General features: G+C 42.3%; 2 protein-coding genes and 1 pseudogene across 3 annotated transcripts; 2 read left to right on the forward strand and 1 right to left on the reverse strand.

The window, feature by feature from the left end:
• Positions 1–343: 343 nt before the first annotated feature.
• Positions 344–8,877, reverse strand: LOC136530594 (calmodulin-binding transcription activator 3-like). 2 transcript variants are annotated; one of them, XM_066523318.1, is made up of 13 exons: positions 8,713–8,877; positions 8,019–8,138; positions 7,197–7,312; positions 5,673–5,761; positions 5,512–5,554; positions 4,707–4,881; positions 4,474–4,593; positions 4,058–4,389; positions 3,414–3,752; positions 2,571–3,259; positions 1,817–2,393; positions 796–1,119; positions 344–688 (listed from the first exon to the last, which is right to left on the reverse strand). In XM_066523318.1, the coding sequence occupies exons 1-13, from the start codon at positions 8,753–8,755 to the stop codon at positions 578–580; spliced, it is 3,078 nt and encodes a 1,025-aa protein (XP_066379415.1). In that variant the 5' UTR covers positions 8,756–8,877; the 3' UTR covers positions 344–577. The 2 variants fall into 2 exon arrangements, with proteins under 2 accessions (XP_066379415.1, XP_066379426.1); XM_066523329.1 differs by having other exon boundaries at positions 4,474–4,590; positions 8,713–8,876.
• A 535-nt stretch (positions 8,878–9,412) lies between these two features.
• Positions 9,413–16,975, forward strand: LOC136539762 (WAT1-related protein At3g45870-like). Its single transcript, XM_066531740.1, has 8 exons — positions 9,413–9,520; positions 13,503–13,850; positions 13,946–14,008; positions 14,259–14,375; positions 14,513–14,768; positions 14,946–15,101; positions 15,235–15,386; positions 16,013–16,975. The coding sequence occupies exons 1-8, from the start codon at positions 9,417–9,419 to the stop codon at positions 16,170–16,172; spliced, it is 1,356 nt and encodes a 451-aa protein (XP_066387837.1). The 5' UTR covers positions 9,413–9,416; the 3' UTR covers positions 16,173–16,975.
• A 108-nt stretch (positions 16,976–17,083) lies between these two features.
• LOC136539764 (WAT1-related protein At5g45370-like) lies at positions 17,084–20,362 on the forward strand (annotated as a pseudogene).
• The last annotated feature ends 3,453 nt before the right edge of the window (positions 20,363–23,815 follow it).

The following is a 23,815-nucleotide window of genomic DNA, read 5'->3' on the forward strand; positions in this document are numbered from 1 at the left end:
GGTGCAGGTGCAGGTGCAGCCGTGTCTAGGAAGGACAAAGCTGCAGGTTCCACGTGTCGCAGTGGGTTGTGACGGTAACTAACGTGTTAGACTTATAGCTTATCATGTCAATCTGTGTCTCCAGTTCTCCACTGATGATTCACGACCTTCGAGCTACCTGATTATCAAATTCAACAAATAATTCAATTCGCCCACGATAGGACACTGACCACTGTACTTTTAAACCTGCAATGCAAGTCCGAGCGTAGAAAAGAACTCCTGTGCTTTTCTTTGACAATGGCGGATGTGTATTACTGGGCCATGCTTTAGATATCGCAAATTGGCACCATTATGGCTCGATACGGATGCAGGATTTACAGCTAAATCCATAAAGACGTTGAGTTATAAACTCTATATCAAATAAGTGGCGATATTCTACCGATAATCAGTGCAATGAAACTACGTTATAGTAGTACCAGCAAACGCGAGAAACAGTCAGGGGTGAACAACTAGCTGAAGAATATTTACAGGACTAGTCTGACAAAGGGGAACAAGGAAACCGGTTCCCTGCCTAATAACTGATCTAAAAGGCTCAGCTTCACCAAATGGCAGACATCGGGGCATCATCTATGCAGATCAATTCCTCCAGTCCAGCCATGAAGTCGTCCGCACCACCAGCCGCCTCACTTAGCATCTCATCCTGCATCATCTGTTCCAAAGTAGCTAGCATCAAAGCATGATCAAATCAAACCGGGAAAAAAAACAAAGAACAGGCCTGTAGCAAGCTTCCAAAGCATAGGAGTGATCAGATCATACCCTGGACTGTTTCATTTCAGCAACGCAGGTTGTGAGCCTGTTGTACTGCTCTCTTGCTTCTGGATACTGCGACATAGAGCGCACCCGGGCAAGTGCTCTCTGTAGCCTGGCTTCGGCCTGCCTCCTGCCGTCGTGCAAGAAATCGTATTCATCCTCGGCCTTTGCAGGTTGGATTTGTGATGGACCTTCTAGTTGTTTCTGAGGCTGAAATCCACGTAACCCAGGCCTCTTTCTCCTCCATCTCAGTATGACTTTCTCGACGATACCAACTGTCCAGACTACCTTCCGGTAGTTCTTCCTCACTTGATGTCCTCGTACATGAGCCTGATCACAAAGACAAGTTAATAAATCTTAATGCTTGCACAGGACAGTTGGCATTTTGAGAGTTGTACGTCATCATTCATGGCATTACATTTAGCCAGTCAGAAGAAACTAAGGATTTGGCAGCTCACATCACATCCAAAAGTTCTTACAACTTATGGAACTGATATGCATGCTTTGCATTGAATATAGCACGAAAATTCTACTGTTAAGCCTACATCCAAAATTATCAAACAAATATTGACTGTGATGCATGCTACTCTGAAGGCTGAGCTGCTACATATATCTACGAATACAATTTTAGTATTCACACTACAGGGAGAGCAAATTCTTATGTTTGTGTACCATGCAACAAATTGTGCAAAAAAAAAGGTTAGCAACAGCCTACTAGCTTGATGAATGCTGTTTCTAGCATGCATAAGGACCTTTGAGCTACACTACTGTGCTATTTCAAATAGATGAATTGCTTTTAAAAAAGAGGAAAGAAGAGATCATCTATTGTCAAAGGAAGCAAAGATTCATCAAAACCATTCAAGCAAATTAGTGGAACAGATGGCTTCTGTTATTAGCTAAATCATGCAAGACAGGGTGTTAGCATTGTAGGTCAACTAAGTGGTGTTATTTGCAAACCTCTAAATAGTCAGGGAAATGTAGTAGGCACGAATATAAAGTTGAAAAAAATCATTATTGTTAGCATTACCTGTAACTTGACAATTCTATGGCGAATGATCATAAACTCCTTTCTTCCCTTCCATCCACGAAACTTGTTCTGTATACGAACAGCAGCAGAATGCAGATGTGTATCATGTTGTCCTGGTTTGACATTTTTAAGAGAAACAAGTGAAAGTGTACGTTCATCAGATAATCCACAGTCATCATCTCCGTATTCCACGACTTTCTTTCTGTGGAATGACTCCACCCTGAATGCTTGAAATATACGAGCTGCAGCTTGAGTGGATTTACGAACAGCACTTAAAGAACCTTCGAGTGAATCAGTTTGAGGACCCTCTACAGCGAGCTGGGCAGAATCAATGCCAGTGAGATCTTCAGCAACTGGTAACCCACACACTTCTACAGTGCTATCATTTGATTCTCTAATAGTAAGTGCTGACAGATGGCTTGTCAAAGCAGATTCTGCGAGAAAACCAGCAATCCCCTTGTGTCCATTTACTGAAGCTAAATCGGCTGGACTTCTTCCAGAAGGGAACTCAGAAGTTGGATCAGTCAGTGCTCCTGCAGCAGCTCCATTTGCCATGAGAACACTAACTGTTCGCTCCCTAAAAAAGCATAAAATATGGGGTTCAATAATAGAAAAAGGACCAAGCTCCTAATAAAGTACAAACAAAGTGCAAGATAAAGGGATGAGAAAGAAATAAAGGTAGCTTCTTTTACATAAAACTCTAGTGAAGCATGTACATCCCAGTTTAAAATAGCTTTAATGTGTGCAAGCATACCTTCCCAAAGATGCAGCCCAGTGGAGTGCAGTCCATCCATGAGCATCCCGGAAGTTCACATTTACACCAGCAACCATTATCGGTCTTATAGCCCAATCATAACCCAGTGCTGCTACTAAATGAATTACACCCTGTCCTTCCTTGCACAAAACATTGGGACCCTTTCCATCATCGTTTACTTTGCAGATGAGCCATTGATGCAGCTTCTCTTTCACCAGTTTCTTTAAACTTTGGACCCTAGCAGTGGAAACTACTTCCTTGACAGAAGAAGATTCTTGATTTGACCATTTCCCATCAAGCATTAAGGAATTTATAGCATTTATTATCTCATATTTCTCATTACCACTGCTTATAGCAAGCATATGATGGTCATCTGGCCCCAAAGTGAGTAGCTTCTCAAGACGAATATGTAGATGCATTTCATTTACACCATTGGCTTGGGAACGAGAAGTCTCCATGTACTGAGCATCAGAATCACGATACTCAAATTCTCGCACTTCACTACAAGCCACCCTGTTTGAACAGGTCACATAAAATGGAACTCTTCCTGATTGATGTGCTGGTGCATAGCATCGTAGGGTGCCATCAGTCAAAACCTCAACTGGTACTTCAACATCCCCAAACATACATGACCACTTGTGATTTTCCACATGTTCTTTATTCACCAAGAATGTACCAGTAACCGAAACCTGCATCGTTAGAATAATTAACAACTAGAAGGAGACATGAGTACTACAAACTGCTAAGTAACTAACTAGAATTATCAACCTGTAGTCTATGGAGGTGAAAACCATAAATACTGTAGGAATAGAAGCAATTAATAGTGCAAAACACCTTACGCACCTTTGTATTTGTACCAATATATGCACAACTTGGTGAAACATCTAGAATGCTAAATAGTTGGTCTTGAGAAAGTGAAGGGCTCACTACATAAGCATCTAGCTGGTCATTACTCAGCACATTAGAACCATCAGGCACCTTCACTGTCTCAATGCTACTCCAGAAAGCATCAGAAGTGGATTTAATACCCAAATCAACCACTTCTTCAAGTTCTTTACTCATCCATCTTGAAAAGCTGTCATGTTTCTTCAAACCAGGAGTCTCAATCGTCAATAGATCCAATGATGACTGCTTCAAGAGTGGATGTTTGATGCTACCATCATTATATCTATCTCCGTTCACCTGAAAATTTTGTATAAAAGATTTTTTTTCTTTTAAAACAGATAAAACGCCATCAAATAGCTGTACCCATGCTCACACTATAAGGGCCATACAAGCATTAGATGTGCATCTGCTTTCATAGCATATTGTTCTATTTTCAGTTCCTTTTGATCAAATGTATCATTAGCAATTGATGTACACCTAGTCTGAACGAGCTACAATGCTTTTGATGCAGCAGGTATTACCCTGGGTCACCTGCACTAACACCCAAAGTAAACTCCCACCTGCCTCTACAGACTCAAAGTAAACAAGACAATCTGAAGTACCTCTGATGCCAATATGCCAGTGAAACCCAGTGCATCAGCTTCCTTCTGGCTGAGGTGGTTAGTGTATAGAGCCTCAGATGTAAATGTCTGCAAACAAGAGCTATCGTCCAGATTGTTAGCCTCTAAGCAGGCAAATGAAGAATGGAGTGTTGGCTCTGTGAACCCAGCTGAATAATTTGCAAAGGGGTCGTTGAATGGCACTGAATCAAACAGAGTGCTGGAAACATCGCTTAGCCCAATGTTGGTGCCATCGAGCATTCTAGCTATGTCGTGGTGAGAAAATGAACGGCTATCTAAGTTATCTGTTATTGGCAGCATTTCACCATGATAACCTGGGAAAGTTCAAGGGGAAATGATTTAGAAGATAGTATTAACACAGAAACCCAAAATCTCAAATACAGAGGAGTGACTCTTGCCTTGTCTACTATCAACAGTTGAAGCGGAAGGGTATAACATGTTTTCTGTTATGACTCCATCCACAAGCTGCTGCATCTCAGCGAGAGGGTGGTATCTGGAGCTTGCTCGGCAATTATCTGCTGCACCGAATTTTGCTTTAGATACACTGAAAGAAGGTGCATAATTGAATCTGCATCAGTTAATCTATACTTAGAGTAGATGATGCAGAAGGAAGATAGAGAAACTGCAAGACCTGGTTCAGTGTCTTCATATTCTGAAATCTGTCCGCTTATTGGGCTTTCAGCAGCCTCCATATTTTGTGGGTCCATCTGGTTCTGACTAGTGATAGAATTTGAACATGAAGGACTATCAACATTGGATAACTGCATAAATTCTTCTTTCACACGATTGAAACTTTGCTTGCATCCCTGGAAAGTTAAACATAAACAAGCGAATAAACAAAATGCCTCAACATTTTTATCAAATAGAAATAGGAATGTAAGTTATCCTTCCATTCAACAAATTCCATACAGTTATATTCGTAGTCCAGAAGAATTTATTTATTGTATATGAAACAAAAGTGGACCATTTCCAAATAAATGACTCCATGCAAATCATAGTCATTTGTGTGCGCGCACTTTAGAAAGGTATATAACCAAAATGTGTACCCTACACCTGAAGAGAATGGGGTGTGTTGACTGTAGTGGCAAAGTGATCACCACAAAATGCAAGAGAGGATCCCAAGCGGGATGTAGAACCAAGTATAGGTTGGAAGGGAAGTTGTAAACCATAGCTAACAAGGCCATTGGTACATGTCAGTGATGTCACAAGTATGCGAGCGAGCATAAGCTCATGTGGTATTTCAGATATATTTGTTACTACAGCCGGTGAAGATAGGTGTTTTAGACACATTTCCTAGCACAGGTGGTAAATCCAATGTGTACTCATTAAATAAGATCTCCACAAGCCATTTTCCAGTGACAAGTCACCCAACAAGGAAATACACAAAAACGGGAAAGATGAAAGAGAAGGTTAATGGACTATGAAATAGAATGTACCTTGACTTCTAGGTAATGTACAAGAACAATATGAGTGAAATCCCTGAAAAATAAGAGAAGTCATTTGATTACAGTCACACTTTCCTCTGAGTATGAAGTTAACTACCAGTCTACCATCCAAATGAGTGTGGAATCACATGAATGCAACGGTCAGCACTTACTCTTCCAACAGCCAATATGTTCGCCTTTGAAAGTTTTCATTCTCCTCTCCATGGGCATAGTAGCAATGGAGTACATCAATGCTGCCAGCCTAAAATAAATAGGACTAAATCAAAATATATACTAGTACCAGATAATTAAGTAGGACTTCTGCAGTTCTACTTGCAGTAAATCTGACATAATTTATGTTTCCTTCATGTCATAGTTGTATACAAACTCGTGGGTTGTGAAACACATCTTTCATGTAAGGGGGTGTTTAGATGCTTTTGGAATGGCAAAACTTTTGGCCCTAATCTTTTGCTGCAAATCTTTAGGCATTCAAACTTTACATCTTGGTGTTTAGATGCATGACAAAATTTTAGCACTGTACCAAACAAAGACTGATTTTCCCTCATTATCTTCTTCCTCTGCTCGTTCGTATGCCGAGCTCGTGCACATCGGCCGCGCGTGAGGGGCAAGCAGCGGCCTCACCGGCGTGCCCTGCCCCTCCCCAGCAGCCAGCGGCTTCCCTGCCCCGACGGCCCGCCCCGCCGCCCTGCCCTGTTGCCTCGCGCGCGGCCGGCCACAGCGTCCTGCGCCGCTCTAGGAAGCCCTAGCTCGAGCTCGCCGTGGCGGTCAGCGCCCCGCCCAGCTCCGGCGCCGCGCCCCGCCAAGATCCGGCGGCCACGCCCCGCAGCCCTGCCCCTTTGCCTCGCGCGTGGCTGGCCACCGCGTCCTACGCCGCCATGGGAAGCCCGAGCTCGAGCTCGCCGTGGCGGCCAGCGCCCCGCCCAGATCCGGCGGCCACGCCCCACCCTGCTTCGGCGCCGCGCCCCTGCAGGTCAGCCGCTCCAGCGCCCGAGAGACCACGCGCGCGAGACGGAGGACACGCGCGCGGGGGTAGTGGGCGTCCGGCTCCCGCCCCAACGTGTTTTTGCCCAGTTTTTGGCCTCTTGTCCCAAATGCAAAAAGTTTAGCAGCTCAGGTTTTGCTCTTTTTTGCCCATGCTGTTTAGATCCATTTTTCCAAAAGATGGGCTAAAACAGCAAAAGTTTTGGCAAAAGAGGGGAAATAAACAGGGCCTAAGTATCAGTTAACAGGTAACATGCTCAGTCAGTGAGATGATGGAATTATGCCCCAGCCTATGGGATGCAACACTTCCCACCTGCATGCAACAGCTTCTCCCCCAATGTAAAGTTCATTGCTTAGGTCTAAATTGAATGTAGCAGCATAAGATAGAAGTTGTTAGCAACTCCATAAGTATGGATAGCAGTGCCATCTGCAAGTTGTTAAAAACTCCACAAGCATGGACACCATCTATAGTGGATAGGTAGTATTATAGACACAAAAATATTTATCACCACAACAGCATATGCTCAGGTTTTAGCAACACCAAACTGATACAGGAGCTACAGAATGCACAATAACAAGTAGCAAATGCCAAAAATGACACAGAACATCCCAGCATCCACAGTTAAACTTTCAGTGCAGCCTTCGAGATATTTATTTTCTTTGAAAAGAAAAAGAAAATAAAAATATTTACTCACTTTCAGTTTCTCATGAGCTTCTTTGACAGTCTTCCCATCCTTTTTCTTTCTCCAGTTGTGGCCATCCTTTCTGAAGTACCTCAGTACTTTGCGATCAAATAGAAAAAGGGAGCCACCTATTGCAGTCACATGGAAGTTTAAGTAATGAGAATCAGTGCCAATGAGAGGGTGACCATTACAAACTATAAGAATAGCTTTGACCAAATGAAGCAATCAAACTGTAGAGCTAATACTATTATAAGAATAGCTTTGACCAAATCAAGCAACCATACTGTAGAGCTAATGTAACTGTTGTGCTATTCGTGCTAAGGGAAACAAAACTATATTTTCTTGTAAAGAATCTAAAGAAAGAGGATACGGAGCATGGCTAACGTATCATCAGTGATGACTTAAAAGCAAATCATCATGCGGTGGTGTTGTCTAGCAAAAATCACAAACCATTCACCATAAAATTTGGGCACCAGATCCCCCAACACATCAAGTTGCCAGAATTCTGTTTCAGAATGAGAACATACTTCTGATGGCATCATAGCAAGCAGAGGAAGATATGTTGAGCCCACAAAGCAAGCGAAATTTGTACCACAAGCTGTATCACTATCTACTCCCAAGAAATATACACAGCCTGCCGAAATGCACATGCGAAGGTGCCAGCAGACAACAACTCTAGACTCCATAGTCCATAGCATAAATACATCATATAATTGCTAATGGAATTAATGAGCATATTTATTAGGCCAGTGTTCAGAAGCCACCAGTACCTAAAGAGAGCACAAAAACATAACAAGGAAAAGTAAATAAAAAGGAAAAAGAAAGTAACCATACTCCTGGGCATGTTGGGCGGCTCGGCCGCGATGGAGAAGAGCTTGTAGTTGGACAATATCTCGCAGATTTCGGTGGGCCGCAGCCACCGCTTCTGAGCCTCCTGCAATATCTGCGAGATGTCTGCAGATTCACGACGATGTTTTAGTTAGTCACCGGTTAGTCAACGCCAACAACTGCTCCCGCCACCACTCGCATCCGGTCCTCGCGCTCGCGCTGTTTGGTACCGAAAACCCTTTTTGTCCGCTCTGAATTATTGGGCGGAAAAGTCAGCAAAACGCCAGAGACTAGCCAATCGCTTTCTTTTGAAAAAAAAGAAAAAGAAAATACGTGGCCGATGAAAGAGAAACTGATCCAGCTCAGAATTCCACAAGACGATAAAGCAAATTTGCAAAGACCGGAAATGGAACGGAATTCCTTTTTTTTAAGAGCGTGAGATTTCGCGGGGACTGCAAGAACATACTCCAGGACGCACGGCCTTTTCTCAGATGTACTACTCCGTTTAAGACGGCTTGTCCTCGATCGACACAACACGTGAAGGTTTTTTTTCCTTCTCTCAATCTTGAGACGAAAACGCATCCGTAACCGTAACAAACCAAACCGCCAGAAAAGGAAAATCCATCGAATTCTCCGTGCTCTCTCTCCCGTGGGAAGCGCAGAAAACCCCAATCCCGGAAGCAGAGGCGACGACTCGTACCTGGGGGCTGGCCGGGCAGCACGAATTTGCGGGTGTCCGCCATGGCGCCTCCCCGATCAGACAGACAAGCAAGCACTCCTCCCTCCCCCGTCTCCCGAAGCGGTCGGAGGCGGGCGTGCTTAAAACGGGGGGGGGGGGGGAGGGGATCGAGGGAGCGCGGACGGAAGCTTCGGGGGAGGGAGGAGGAACGAACGGAGCGGGAGACGAGGAGGGGAGGTGGTGAGTGTGAAAGGGGGGTGCGCAGAAAAAGTAAAGGCGTCGTGGGCGGAAATGACGGGGGTGTCCCTGACCCTGAGGTGAGAGAGTGGAGGAGGAAGCCTACCAGGAACGGAACGGGTGGCTGGTGTGGTCAGGTCACCGGGGGTGGGTGCGTCTGTGTTGTCGTCGCTACCGCCGTTTTCGGATCAGCTCCTCCCTGCCTGTCCTCTCCTCTAGTTTGGGGGCTTTGGGCACATGTTTTTGGTGGAAGGGAAGCATGCAAAATTTCGTGTTTGGTCATACCACTATACTTTATGCGAAGAGCACTTTAGGGGTTGAGTGCATAAGTACGTACAGGACGAGTACATCCATTGTTTGGTTGCCTGGTGCATTTGGTTATTATTGCTGCACGCCTGCACCCACTCTCTCACGAACGAGTCACAAGAAGCGTCCATGCGAGCCGGGCTCCAAAGAAAGAGAGAGCCTGGCCCGGCGGGGCGGTTTGCATGCGGCGGGACAGGCCCTGGCCTCGCTGCAGGACACCAAACGCCTGGTTTCTGCATGCCGCTGGCCACAGTCACGCCATTGATCGCTGGCCGAAAGCAAAAAGGTGAGATTGCAAATTTTTCCCTGCTCTTTATCCTTCGGTCATATAGGATTTTATTTTATTGCTTGATATAAAGTTAACAATTTTTTCAAAAAAACTTGATTGGTAAGTTTTTTATAATTTTAGTCTTGAAACATTAGTACTATGTGAATCGAGTGTAACTCAGCTCCGTTAGTTAGGTTCCATGTGTTGGAACAAGCCCTTTCATGTTCAAATTCAAAATCCTAGACTTGACATGATGTCGTCTTATGTTCTAAATGAAACACGAGTATTCGCTTGTGTTGAAATTGGAATACCTTTAACAAAAAAAAAAAGATACTTTTGATAGTAAAGCCTAGTCAAATGGTCTTATTAGACGGGTTATGCAAGAGTCGGAGTTACTTTTCTCGAGGATAGAGAGGCTAGCTAAAAAAAAATTCCTAACGATCACCAGAGTCCTCACTTGCCGACAGGCCAAAAATAGGAGATGTTGTTTGGCTCACCTTGAGGAGTTATTTGTTGGGCGCTTGGTGGAGGGATGAGGTGTATCTCGTGGGGCGCTCATCCCACCTCAAGAATGGGTAGAAGGTGATTCACCATGGGCTTCTAGGGTGGAGCAGAATCTTTGGCTAGGAAGCAATGGCCTTCAAATGGTTGTCTAGTCGTGCGAGGATGTGATCTAGGCCCCCCACCCTCATCCCCGGAGGGTCACGCGGTGGGATCAGGCTCAGGAGAAAAAGTGCAAAGAGGAGGAGATCAAGATAGCGCTCTTTAGCTTTCCTGATCATAGTAGTCCAATTGATCACAAACTGGAAGAGGCCTCAAAATCCCTAGAGGCAACCATATGTAAGATTCCATCGCAGCCATGGCAGATAGGGTGGGAGGTGGAGGAAAGAAAGGGACAAAGAAGACTAAGGTGGGTTGTAGATTCAGTCCAGAAGCAAATGGGCCATCGCAAGAAGAAATTAGTAGCCCTTTAGACAATATCGTCTCTATCCACTCGTGCATACCCCAGCATCCTCATTGTGGGTTTTGAGTGTTAAAAGATAGGGTTCTTATGGCTGCAACGGAAGGGGTTCCCAGCCTGAAGGGAGGAGATCAAGAGGTTTGGGGCTATAAAGAAGATCGTAGCAACAGAGGTAAAGCTTGTTGATAGTCACTATAACACAAATCCGACCATAAAGTTCTCAGTACAAGTGAAGATTACACTAACATTTCTGTATAGTTATAATTTAAATGTTATGGTTCCGCATGTGTTTGGAGCATGTGTCCTTACCAGAGACAATATGACAAAATGGAACAAAAGTGGGCCCAAGAGATAGATCACCGGACCCCATTCTCGGTCAACTAACCTGGCCCTGGCCCCAACCAAGCTACTAGCTTGACACGTTGATTCAAGGCCGGTTTGATATGAAGACTACCAAGATGTCATCCAAGGATTGAAAGGCCCATCAAAGCATGCAAACGTGAAACATACAAGCCCAAACTATTGGAAAACTGATTTTGGCCAACCGTCAAGCACCTTGGAGGAGCAATGTCCTTAATAATTCATATTCTGATGATACTAACAAATTATTTAGAATTTTTTTAATACCTAACATGGATAAGTTGTTACTTTAGAGATTTATTTATACACTTGAACAAAAAGTTTGACATATCTACATTGATAGTATAACAATTAATGCACATATAATTCCTTGATACGAAATGCAAACATCTTGAAAACAGGTGTTAGTGCAGATCATAGGTGGCTATACATGTTGTCCTTTAAGATCTCTTTAGAGTAAATAGTAATTATAAAGCTTAGATATTAATATGCTTGGTATTAGCGCCGCTACCCCATCGTAGACCTCAATTCAAGCTCTATCACTAACCTTATATGATGTGATGAAGGTTATAAATGATTATTTATGGCATTATACTACTTAAGAGTGTAATCTATGGCCTAAGATTCTTATTTTAGAAAGTACAAAAGGAGAGTTCATAATTGATATTATAAAGCGAAGAGTTTCAACTTCAATTGAGATAACAAATTTTGTAGCAATCAATAAGATTAAATATTTTTTAAAAAAAATCAGATTCATTATGTCATATAAGAAATGTGCTGCAATATGAATCACTATAGTTAAAGTTAAGGTTTCAATTAAATGAATATTAAAAATACACAAAAGGTGGCATGCAAGCAAAGTAAAAAAACAATGGATATGGATGAAAACATTTAGTTTAGTAATTGATAAGTTTATGACAACTGGATAGGAACTATAGAGTATTTATTATATTGCCTTAGAAAATAAACAAAGAAAAAACATGCAATTTGTTATAAGTAATTTGATTAGCTAGAGGTATTAAGCAGTAGCTAATGTTGATTCTAGCCTGTGCGAGAGCAAAGGTTGATAGACTAGTTTCTACTAATAAATAATTATATTTGAGCTAAAAACTTACCCATAGATATATAATCTACTCCCCATACTTTGCCTATTTTTATTGAATAAAAAATATTATCTATACTCTGCCCAAATGGGATTTATAAATAAATGTTTGAATATACTCCCAGTATCTCTGAATAAATAAATTCCTAGCACAAAAATTTGTCTACAAATAAATCAATCTCTAGAAGATTTAGTGGTCTCCTGGTCCATTTATTTTCCTCAAAGTCTCCACATATTTACGGCACCACCTCACTTCTCTCTCTTTTTCACAAATCCACTCTTGAGTTTATGCAACTTATTTTTTAATAAAGGAAGCTTTTATTAAAACCTCAGAAGCAATACATCGAGTTGATAAAAAGTCAAAGAGGGCAACTTCCGCCCTCTGCCTAACATGAGGCACACAGCCAAAGAAAGAGAAAAAACCTGACATAGTCTAGTGACTATCAACTCGTAAACTAGACCGCCACCCATGTGGCTGGGAGAAAAAAATCCTTGGCCACTTGCGTCAACTGCTGTGATACCGCTACAACTGTATCCTGCAAATCCGGCTTCTGCAGGATAACCCAAGTACGTAGCCAGTGGGTAACCAAATAGATAACCTGCACAGGAGAAACAATTTTTTCTTTTAAAAAACAATATCATTCCTGCTGAGCCAAATAGACCAACAAATCGCAGCTCTTCCTAGTAGGAGTAAAAGCTTGACATCTTTGTTGACACCTCTTAGCCAGCCATTGAACATATGACTTATACTGTGGGGTTTTAAAAGACCTGTCGCAACATGAATAAAAGACCAAATTAAACAAGCAAACCGACAGTCAAAGAACAAGCGCTTAATTGTCTCTTATTTGTGACAAAAGCAACAAGTTTTACTACCTTGCCAATTATACTTTACTAGGTTATCCTCTGTCAATATAACTCATCGTCTTAGGTACCACAGGAAAATTTTTATTTTCAGTGAGGCTTTCACTTTCCAAATGAGTTTGTTAATATTTGGGATGTCAGTATGTAATAACACAAATTTTTAGTGGGGCTTTCACTTTCCAAATGAGCTTGTTAATATTTGGGATATCAGTACGTAATAGCGCTTGATAGTGTGACTTCATCGAGAATTTTCCATTTGGATTTAAATTCCAGTGAAACCCATCTTGTTCATGGGCCAACTCTATATTAGCAATACGGGGCAACAAATTATTCCATGCTATTAATTTGGGACCAATGAGGTCTCTTCGCCAAGATAGGTTTGGTGAACCTCCGCAATGGTAATGTGTTTAGGTCTAGCAATGTTGTAAAGACATAGGTACTGTTCCTGTAAAGACAAATTCTCTAGCCATTTGTCTTCCAAAAACGTACTTGTCTTCCGTCTTAATTACTGCGCAACTCAAACAAATGTGCAAACTACTCCAATTAATGAAGGATAGTATAATCTTTTCTCTATCATAGTAATTTGTTCTAAACTTTTTAGAAATCTATTTATTTAGGGACAGGGGGTAATTCTTACCCACCGACAGGTATCATATACTTCGCATAGATGTCGAGCCTGTTCAAAGTTACGTCTTTATCAAGCATGAATCTTTCAGCTTTTTATCGGTGGCCCCCGACTCCCAAGAGGCAAGACCGCAACAGGGTGCAACACGGGGGATTTTTTTTTTAGCCAAATCAAGGTGTGAGTGCAGACGTGCAGTGGAGATGGGAGACGAGAGCAACGAGCGGGAGGCGACTCTGCTCCAAAGGTTCTCGTGGCAGCTGTGCTCCAACACGGCATGGCGGGCGCACGCCGGGATTGTCCTCGTCCAGCTCGCCTTCAGCGGCTACCACGTCCTCACCAAGGCCGTCCTGAACGCGGGCATGAACCAGGTCGTCTTCTGCGTCTACCGCGACCTCGTCGCGCTCGCCATCCTCGCCCCCGTCGCCTTCCTCCGCGAGAGGTACGGTGTGCACCACGCGTGGCGGCGGCGCCGCCTCATCGCCTGTGCTGCTGGTCTCGCTCGATCGCTTCAATTCATTTCCTCCGTTGTTGCAGAAGGGTGAGGCCTCCGGTGACCCCTCAGCTCCTCGCATGCTTCGCTGTTCTCGGCTTCACTGGGTACGAATTCCGATCCTCTGCCCATGCTGGAACAACTAGCCGGGACGAAGCGAGAAAAATTTAGGAGGGGCTAAACAAAAGAATATAGATTTTTTTATTTTTTTTTAATCATAGCTCCTCCTACTTAATACATATATGCATAAAATTTTAAGGAAAAATTTAGGGAGGCTCCACATGCCTAGGATCAGTAAAGGGGGCGAGCCCCCTCGGCCCCACCGTTGGCTCCGTCGACACTGATCTTCTTCTGCAGGCTCTTCGTGAACCCGCTCCTCTTCCTCGTCGGCCTCCGCTACACCAACGCTTCTTACGCCGCGGCGTTCGAGCCATCTGTGCCAGTCTTCGCGTTTCTCTTGGCTGTGATTGCCGGGTAATCATCAGATGAAAATGCACTCCAATAATTTCATTGGCAATTTCAGGAGACGTGGTCAAATTGAGTGCTCATTTGGAAAGCAAGGCCTGGCGGCTACAGTGTTCTGAATAAAACTCTAATTAAAACTCTTTCAGCGTTGAAGCGATCAACATCTTCAGCAAGGACGGCATCCTCAAAGTCATCGGCACAGCCGTATGCGTCTCCGGTGCCCTTCTGATGGCTCTGTACAGAGGCTCGTCCTTGATTGGCCTGGGAGGCGCCACTGCATCATCAGCAAGTGAAAATGCCACCACCATTCCTGCTCAGTGGCTGACATCTACCGTGCTCGAGCTTGGTGCCTTGTGCCTTATAGGACACTGTTTCTTGGTGGGTGCTTATCTAGTCATACAGGTAATGGAAAATTTGAAGCTTATATCTATGCTTCATTGATCCTGATTGTGGTGTTAATATTTATTGACCGTACCAGACCACCTTTAATTTTCTGTTGTCTTACTAGTTCTTACCCAATTAATGTTTGTGCTCATGATTGATGCAAATTAGCACCTTTTTCTGCCGTGACGATTACAGGTTTCTGTGATTAAAAGCTATCCTGCAAGCTTATCCTTGACAGCTTATTCCTATTTTTTTGCCACCATCTTTATGGTGTTCACGGGAGTAGTTGCAGCCAATGGGCTCCATGAGTGGGCACTGACAAAAACGGAGATCGTAGCTGTTCTATACGCTGTAAGTGTCTCTATCTAGAAGACTAGAAGCCTTTATGCTTAGACCACATCACTTGCATAGCAATGATGCTAAGATTTAGGAAGCGCTCTGTTAGTTATTCTAACCAAATTAAAATTCTTACTTGTACCTTCAGGGAATTGTTGCATCTTGTATGAGCTATGCACTCATGACATGGGCAAACAAAATTCTTGGACCTTCGCTGGTTGCCCTCTATAATCCACTCCAACCAGCTTTTTCTACCGTCCTCTCAACTATTTTTCTTGGTGCGCCAGTTTACGCCGGAAGGTTTGATTCCACACACTATCTATCTAAAATATAAGTTATTGAAACATTCAAAAAATTATTCTAAATTATAGGGTACTCTAGATGAGCTAACTTCCGAAAGGCACCAATCACATGTGTATTAATGTGTACCACCAGGTCAAAATATACTAGGCACAAGATATTCCGACTTTTAAAAAGAGGGTTACATGCATCATTTTCTCTACACTATAATCTGTACTAAAATTCGTATTATACATTATATTTCATGATAGAGGGATTATTGGATTATTCGTCAAATCTTGGACCTTTTGAACTAGCTAGTAGCTCCTGAATCTTGTTCTTATTAGTTGTTGACTTATACACTTGCAAGCCAAAAACAACAACATTGAGGTACTTGGTCAAATATGAAACTGGTGAACTTTTAACAGGTGTGTGTGTGTGTGTGTGTGTGTGTGTGTGTGTGTGTGTGTGTGTGTGTGTGTGTGTGTGTGTGTGTGTGTGTGTATATATATATATATATATATTCTTTTATTCTCTCCTTATAAACTCAACGAAAGTTATGTAACTCACCATAGAGAAAACAACTTATGTAGCAAAGTAGTATTGATCCTAACCTTTTGTGCACGCTTGTATTCAACTGCTTTCAGCATTATTGGGGGATTTTTCATAATTGCTGGCCTATATCTAGTTACATGGGCTCGCTACAATGAAGCGCAACGAGCAACGACGGATGATTATTTGGACCCTCTTCTTGTGGGTCATCCAAGAATCACTAAGACACAAGAAAGTTCTTTCATGGATCCTTAAATATTAGGGGATCAAATTGTTGTCTCAATTGTTTTCTCCAAGACATCACTGGAAGCAACATGTATATAGATTCTTTTATATATAAAAGATTGATTCTTGTAAACTAGGCCGGTCAAACCATTGACAATTTGACCTTGGGAGATTAATTTGTGCAGTTCCTCATAGAAAATATGCGCATCATTGTATTGGGCTTGGAACATAAATCGATAACATGATAGCAAGTGTATCATCCTATAAATTTAGGTGTTTCGTTGTGCGTAAAAAAATCTCAAATTTCCAAAACCTTTTCTTGATGCTTTGAATCAAATAGATTTAAGGTCAAATTAAGTGAGGACCTCAACCTCTCCCCTGGATTCTTAAATTAATTTTTAAATAACATGTGTGTTGCATATAAATGTGTGGTTGTATGAAGTGGTTTGGATTTACATCGTCTTAATCGAATCCTTTGTGGGGTTTAATCTGAACCAAGATTCAAGTTCAACTTATAAAAACTATTTGAATAAATGGTTAAACTTCTTCATTCCTAGCTCATAATCCATCTCATGCCTAAACAAGCCCAACAACATAGGCAACATATCTTTCTCTACCACTCTTTTCCTCTATCTTCTAGTCCAACCCACCTAGCCTAGCCAATGTGGGTTGAGGTCGAACCACCTTTTTCCTTATTTGTCACCCTTCTCCACATATTGTTGTTATTCTAACCACTCTCATTTTAACACCATCGCCTTGACCTTACACCTTAGCCTACCTCATCTACCAGTGCTTCTCATATCAGTTCACCAATTGTCTCCAACATCAAGCCATCTTTCCTCTTTTAGGGTTTTGTTTGTATTAGCTGTAGTTTTTTAGCTTTTGGCTCAAAAGTTGGCTTTTTGGCAGCTCTTTGCTATTGTCTTTTATAATTAATATTTAGCTTCTCAGCACACCAAAAAAGCCAGAAAAGCTCTTCGGAACGTACATTTCAATTCTAGATCATTTTCTCAGAAGCTATCTTTCCAATTTTTCAAAAGCCAACTGGTAACCAACCGAAAGTTTCTGGTTTCCAGCTAGCTAGGCTGAAAGCTGAGACAAACATGCCCTTAGCCCACAATAACCCCATATCAACTTAATCTAGTTGTCAAATCCTCCAAATCCCTAACCCTAGCATGGTAAAAAAAAGGTCCTCCCAAAAGTGTAACATGTAAGTAGTTAGAATAAGAGGAGATAGGACAGAACTGGGAATTCAGGCCTGCCTAGCTATTGTTGCACACTAACTTTATATCATTCCTAATTTATAGGAGTAGAGATTTTGATGAAAAACATACACTCTAACGATTTCAAATATAGACATTCATTATTTCAGATTTTAGATTTCTCACTAGCTATAGAAAAAATGTTGGAGGGCATGAAAATATAGAAAGCGAATTCTATTCAAATAACTCTTCAAATGATAATTTATAGAGTAAACTTTAGAAACACTTTCGAAGATTTCTAACTTTTTATATAACTCCTATCTGAGTCTTGAGAGAGGGAGAGAGAGAGAGAGTCAGAGGGAGAAAGCTATCGAATAAATAAAGAAAAAAATCAATAACAGAGGGGGAGGACCGGAGGAGGGGGGGGCAAGCAAGATTTCCGCTCTTGCGTGTGGCCAGATGTTGCTATGTTGGGCGCTGGGAGCACTGACGTCCTCCACTGTGCCTGGCGTGTCAAGTCCCAACTCCCGTAAGCCACGGGAAGTCCGCAAGGCGACATTGTTTTTTGTTTTCGTGATGAAGAATCCCATTCAAGCAAACAAAGCAACGCACTTCAGTGGAGACGAGAGTGGAGGGCGATGGGCGGAGACCGGAGAGCGGCGGCGCTCCAGCGATACTCGTGGCCATGGAACGTGAGCGGCCGGCGGCTGCTGATGTCGAGTGGGGTGGACGACGACGACGACAACAACGACAAGGCGTGGCGGTGGCGGGCGCACGCCGGGATGGTCTTCGTCATACTCGCCTACGGCGGCTACCACGTCCTCACAAAGTCCGTCCTCAACGTGGGCATGAACCAGGTCGTCTTCTGCGTCGACCGCGACCTCCTCGCCTTCGCTGTCCTCGCCCCCGTCGCCTTCCTCCGCGAGAGGTGCCCTGCCCCTGCCCTACCCTTCAATTAATTTCCTTTCCTTCTTGGATCTTGCTGCAAGCAAAGCAAGGGGAAAATCACATCTTCTCCTGCCGTTTGGTCCTTATCCGTTGTTGCAGAAGGGTGAGGCCTCCGGTGACACCTCAGCTCCTCGCGTCCTTCGCTCTTCTTGGCTTCACTGGGTACTAATAATCCCTCTGCTCTGCTGACGGAACATCTATAGAGAAGAGTCTGTACAAATTCTTCCATTGGTGATACTGATCCTCTGTCCTTGATTCAATTTATACTGTATGTCTGTATTATTTATATATGCAGGCTGTATGGGAACCCGCTCCTCTTCCTCGTCGGCCTCCGGTACACGAACGCTTCCTACGCCGCGGCTTTCCAGCCCTCCATACCTGTACTCACGTTTCTCTTGGCTGCGATTGTCGGGTGACTACTGACTATCATAACACTCAATGTCATCAGAAATTCAGGATGTCTTTTGTCTCACTGACTTGTCACCCCTGACCCACTCTTCAGTGAAACAGTCCTGAACTGCCATCAATTTGGGTGTTAATAGTACTGAATAAGACTAACTTTTGCAGTGTTGAAGCCATCGACATCTTCACCAGAGACGGCATCCTCAAAGTCATCGGCACGGTTGTATGTGTCTCCGGCGCCATTCTGATGGCTCTGTACAGAGGTCCATCCTTGATTGGCCTCGTCAGAAGCATGCCCAACGCATGGACGACCACTCCCTATCCTGATCCCAACTGGTTCACATCAGCCGTGCTCGAGTACGGTATAGAAACATGGCATCTTGGTGTCCTGTGCCTTCTAGGAAACTGCCTCTTGGTGGCTGTTTATCTAGTCATACAGGTAACGTAACTTTTAGAGCTTGCAATTAATCCTGAATCCCTTTCCTCTTTTTTTTTGTGTGTGTGTTCTTGCCGGCAACAAGATAGGACTTCACTGTTTATGTTCATCGTTGATGATGCAGATTAGTTTCCTTTTCTGCCCTGACTGTTACAGGCTCCAGTGATGCTCAAATATCCTGCAAGCTTATCCGTGACAGCTTATTCATATTTTTTTTGCTACAATCTTTATGGTGTTAACCGGAGTATCTGCAACTAATGGCCTACACGAGTGGGCGCTGACAAAAACTGAGATCATAGCTGTTCTCTATGCTGTGAGTAACGCCCTTTATGCGTAGCCTACATCACTTGCATGCATAACAGTGATGCTAAGATTTCCTCCCCGTGGTTAATTGTCTGACCAAGATTCTTGCTTTCACCGTCAGGGAATTGTTGCGTCTTGTCTGAGCTACTCAATCATGACATGGGCAAACAAAATTCTTGGACCTTCTCTAGTTGCCCTCTACAATCCACTCCAACCAGCTTTTTCCACCACCCTCTCAACTATTTTTCTTGGTGATCCAATTTACATCGGAAGGTTTGATTTCACACACTGTGCAATAATTACGCCGAATCTGCTGTTTGAACATTGTTATTGGATTATTCACCAAATCTTGGACCTTTTGAACTAGTAGCTCTGGAGTTGTGTTTTTATTAGTTGTTGCATGATACTCTTTCAAGCCAAATAAGAACATTTGCGGTGCTTTGCGGAACGTGAAAGTGATTACACACACAGTCCTTATTGAAACCTCAATGAATTTATGTAATTGATAAAAAAACTTATGTAGCAAACTAGCATTGATTCTTTTTGAAACGAAGTAGCATTGATTCTGACCCTGTGTACACTTGTATTCAAATCCTTTCATTTCAGCATTATTGGGGGAATTTCCATAATTGTTGATCTATATCTGGTTATCTGGGCTCGCTACAATGAAGAGCAACGAGCACCTATGGATGGTTATTTGGACCCTCTTATTGTGGATAATCCAAGAATCCCCAAGACACAAGAAAATTCCTTCATATAGATCCTTAAATGATCAGTGAATTAAATGGTTGTCTCGGTTTTCACCAAGATGTTAGAAGTAACATGCATAGATTGCCTTAAAAGATACTATACTTTTATGATCTCTTATGTTTGTTAAACTTTACATATATATTCTAATAAAGAAGTGGTCAAAGATTCACGTTGGAGAATTTGTCATGTCCGTCACGTACTTTAACTTTTAGCTGAGAGTATACATAGAGGGTGCTTGGATTCACCTACCTGAAGAGTCCAGGGTCACCTATAATTTGTTCTACCTTCTTTTAGTGAAATACGTGCCCAGGCACGGTCACGATAAAAAAGAGTCCAGGGACATTTCCTTACATGAATCGAACTTTAGTGACCTCCTAAACAAGCATCTTGTTTCTCTTCTACACCAACAGATGATTTAAAGCAGAGAGGCACTATTAAAGGGGTGAAATTTGGTGAGGGTAACACAAAAACTTTTCATGTCAATGCTACTATTAAACACTAAAAACGCTATAACCTCCTTGCAAAGCAACATTTTTTTAAAGGATAAGGAGGGATTTGGACACCTACTGGTTAATATATTAGACAAAGGCGTTTACAGAAAGGTAGAAAGCAGGATTGCAAAGCAAAAGTGGGCAACTATTTTTGACCACGAAAGCAAAGCAGATCTACTCTGGAATGCTTACAAAGAAAGGCTTGGTTGTTCTAAATATAATTGTAATCACTTCGATATGGATTCTGGACACTCTCTTAATGTCTTCAAATGATTTGAACGGTCTAGAAGAAGCACCTTTCTCTAAAGAAGTTGATGCAGTGGTCAGAGATTTACCCTCAGATAAATCTCCAGATGGTTTCAGTTCAAACTTCATGAAGAAGGGGCGTACCTAGTGCAGAGAGTTCCCGCTCTGTGCGGGGTCTGAGGAAGGGTGTTAGTGGCAAGCCTTACCCTCGCCTGTGCAATGCGAGAAGACCACGACTCGAACCCGGGACCTTCCGGTCATAGGCGGTAAGACTCTACCGCTTGCACCAGGCCTGCCCTTCAAACTTCATGAAGAAATGTTGAAATATATTTTGCAACGACTTCTACAAATTAATTGAGCATTTTATAATTATCCAATCCGTCTAGATAGCAACAATGGGTATCATATCACATTTCTTTCAAAAAAGGACACTCCAATTTATCCATCTGACTCCAGGTTCAGTCAAACTCCTCACAAAACTCCTGACAAATAACATTACAGGGTCAAACTATGAATCCCATACACAAAAATAATATGCCAATATCTTTTTCCTCAAGGGACTATTGAACACTTTTACTGCTTCTTCTAGACTAAAAGTTAACTACTCCGAATCAGTGGTGATCCCAATCAACGTCCCAGATAACAAGATGCACATCCTGGATTCTGAACTTTTCTGGGGTAGGTAATCCATAGACATGCCATTTAATTAGTCACTTAGTTCTCCCTAGCGGTATTTTCATCCCTGAGTTTGCCTCCCCTTTCTTCCAAATTAGGTCTTAGAGTATGTTACCAATGCAGGGACCAAGCAGTGGCTAGTGTGATAGAAGTGATGACAGATGCCGATATTATTATTCGAGCACGTTAAAGAAACAACTAAATGAATATGCTTGCAACTTCACTTAATTTTCAAGTTCAACTATTGGAACATGTGATAGATTGCTCATTCCAAGTCTGAATAGCTCTTTCATGATCGGACCATGCAATTTACCCAACTGCAATTGATCTGCAGATATGACAGTGAGAGATACATAAAGATAGCAGCCGTGTTACTATTAATAATATTAGTATATCTTATATATTGATTATTCTAAATAAATATTATAATTATGTTATATCTTATCTTATGATTGAATGGAAGAAACAATAAAATGGTATATGAAAGATCTTGTTATTCTTGATTATAGTTACATGTATGCATTAAACAGTTTATAGACAGTCAAACAGACAATTCGTACGATCCGTTGTGTAAACTATCTATTTAGTTGTCTACACATACTCCCTCCGTCCCAAAAAGAAGGACGTTATGGGATACATGCAGATCAATTTTTTTTTAATTTTGACTAGGTTTATAGAAAATGCGTGTAACATTTATATTTTCAAATAAGTTTATTATAAAAGTATATTTAACGATCAATCTAATGACACTAATTATGTATTATAAATAATAATAATCTTTTATATATAATTGGTCAAAGTTAAAAAATATTAACTTATCTGAAATCGAGAACGACTTCTATTTTGGGACAGGAAGAAAAATGAACTCTTCCTGGCTTCCCTGGGCTGTATGCGAACGCGCTCTTGTTCGTGGTCGGCCTCGGCTTTCCAGCCCTCCATACCGGTCTTCACATTCCTCTTGCCCGCCATTGTCGGGTGATTATATAACTCATGCTACTAGAAACTTGTATCTGAATATAATTTCTGACAAGCATCTGAATGGAAATTGATGCTCTAGCATCGCATCGAAGCGATGAACTTGTTCACGAGAAACGGCATCCTGAAGGTTGTGGGCACAGCGGTATGCGTCGCCGGCGCCGTTCTGATGGTCGTCTACAGGGGCCCGTCCTTGATTGGCCTGGGAATGGGAGGCACCGATCCATCAACCATGCTTCATCAGTATGGTAACATGGTATAGAGACTCGGCATCTTGGTGTCTTGTGCCTCATGGGAAACTGCTTCATGATGGCTGCTTATATAGTCATTCAAGTAATTGATGCAAAATCTTGGTACTGAGTACTAATTATAAGTGAGAACATATATTTCTTTAGGGAAAGTGATAACGAGCCTGTTCGCTTGTTGGTTTCTAGGCTGATAAGTCTAGTTGGTGCTGGTTTGTTGTGAAAGAAAAACACTGTTGGCTGGCCGATAAGTCATGACTAAAACCAATAAGTAAACAAGTTGGACATGTTTTCATTTTGTTCGGAAAAATAAAAGAGACAGGAATACTATGCTATATGTTCCTAGCTAATTTACTGTTAACGTTTTTGTTCATGGTTGACACGAATGGTCGTTATCCTTTGGTGGAGGTTGCAGGCTCGAGTGGTCAAAAACTATCCGGCGAGCTTATCCTTAGACGGCTTATTATTCTTGTTTCTTTGCCGCCATTTTTATGGTTCTCACTGGAGTATTCGCAATCGCAACGAGTGGGCTCCATGAGTGGTATATCTGACAACAACCGAGATCATGGCTGTTCTGTATGGTGTGAGTCGTTTATCTCACCAATCCTGTTTTAGGCCCCGTTCGCTGGTCTGAAACTTGACTGAAATTGGCTGAAAACACTGTTCTGGCTGAATTGTTTCGAGAGAAAAATACTGTTCCGATTAAAAAAAATAAGCCAAATAAATTGAATATGGGGTAAGCCGAACGGAGCCTCGGACAGACCAAGGTATCCATTTGTAGCCAGCTAGCTGTCGCCATAATGCCATATGAAACAAACTAAAAAAAGCACGACGTTTTTCTTTGAACGGCTATGATTTTTTTAATGTTGTATCTGTTTTTAATTTCGTCTGCATTTATGTGTTCTACGTGACGAGACGAACAAAACTAGATCTCACTTGCCTATGTTTTAAAGAATTTTATTTCAGTACAATTTGTGTGTAAAAATGTACTTGTCATATG

This window comes from Miscanthus floridulus, chromosome 2, assembly GCF_019320115.1.
Source record: "Miscanthus floridulus cultivar M001 chromosome 2, ASM1932011v1, whole genome shotgun sequence".
Classification (NCBI taxonomy): Eukaryota; Viridiplantae; Streptophyta; class Magnoliopsida; order Poales; family Poaceae; genus Miscanthus; species Miscanthus floridulus.

Coding starts and splice junctions, on each gene's coding strand:
- LOC136530594 (XM_066523318.1), bottom strand. CDS start 8,755: ATGGCGGACACCCGCAAATTCGTGCTGCCCGGCCAGCCCCCAG. Junction 7,313..8,018: donor GCCGCCCAACATGCCCAGGA/GTATGGTTACTT, acceptor TGACTGCAATAG/GTGGCTCCCTTTTTCTATTT. Junction 4,594..4,706: donor ATATGAAGACACTGAACCAG/GTCTTGCAGTTT, acceptor AATTCGGTGCAG/CAGATAATTGCCGAGCAAGC.
- LOC136539762 (XM_066531740.1), top strand. CDS start 9,417: ATGCGGCGGGACAGGCCCTGGCCTCGCTGCAGGACACCAAACGCCTGG. Junction 9,521..13,502: donor CGCTGGCCGAAAGCAAAAAG/GTGAGATTGCAA, acceptor TGAATCTTTCAG/CTTTTTATCGGTGGCCCCCG. Junction 15,102..15,234: donor TCGTAGCTGTTCTATACGCT/GTAAGTGTCTCT, acceptor TTGTACCTTCAG/GGAATTGTTGCATCTTGTAT.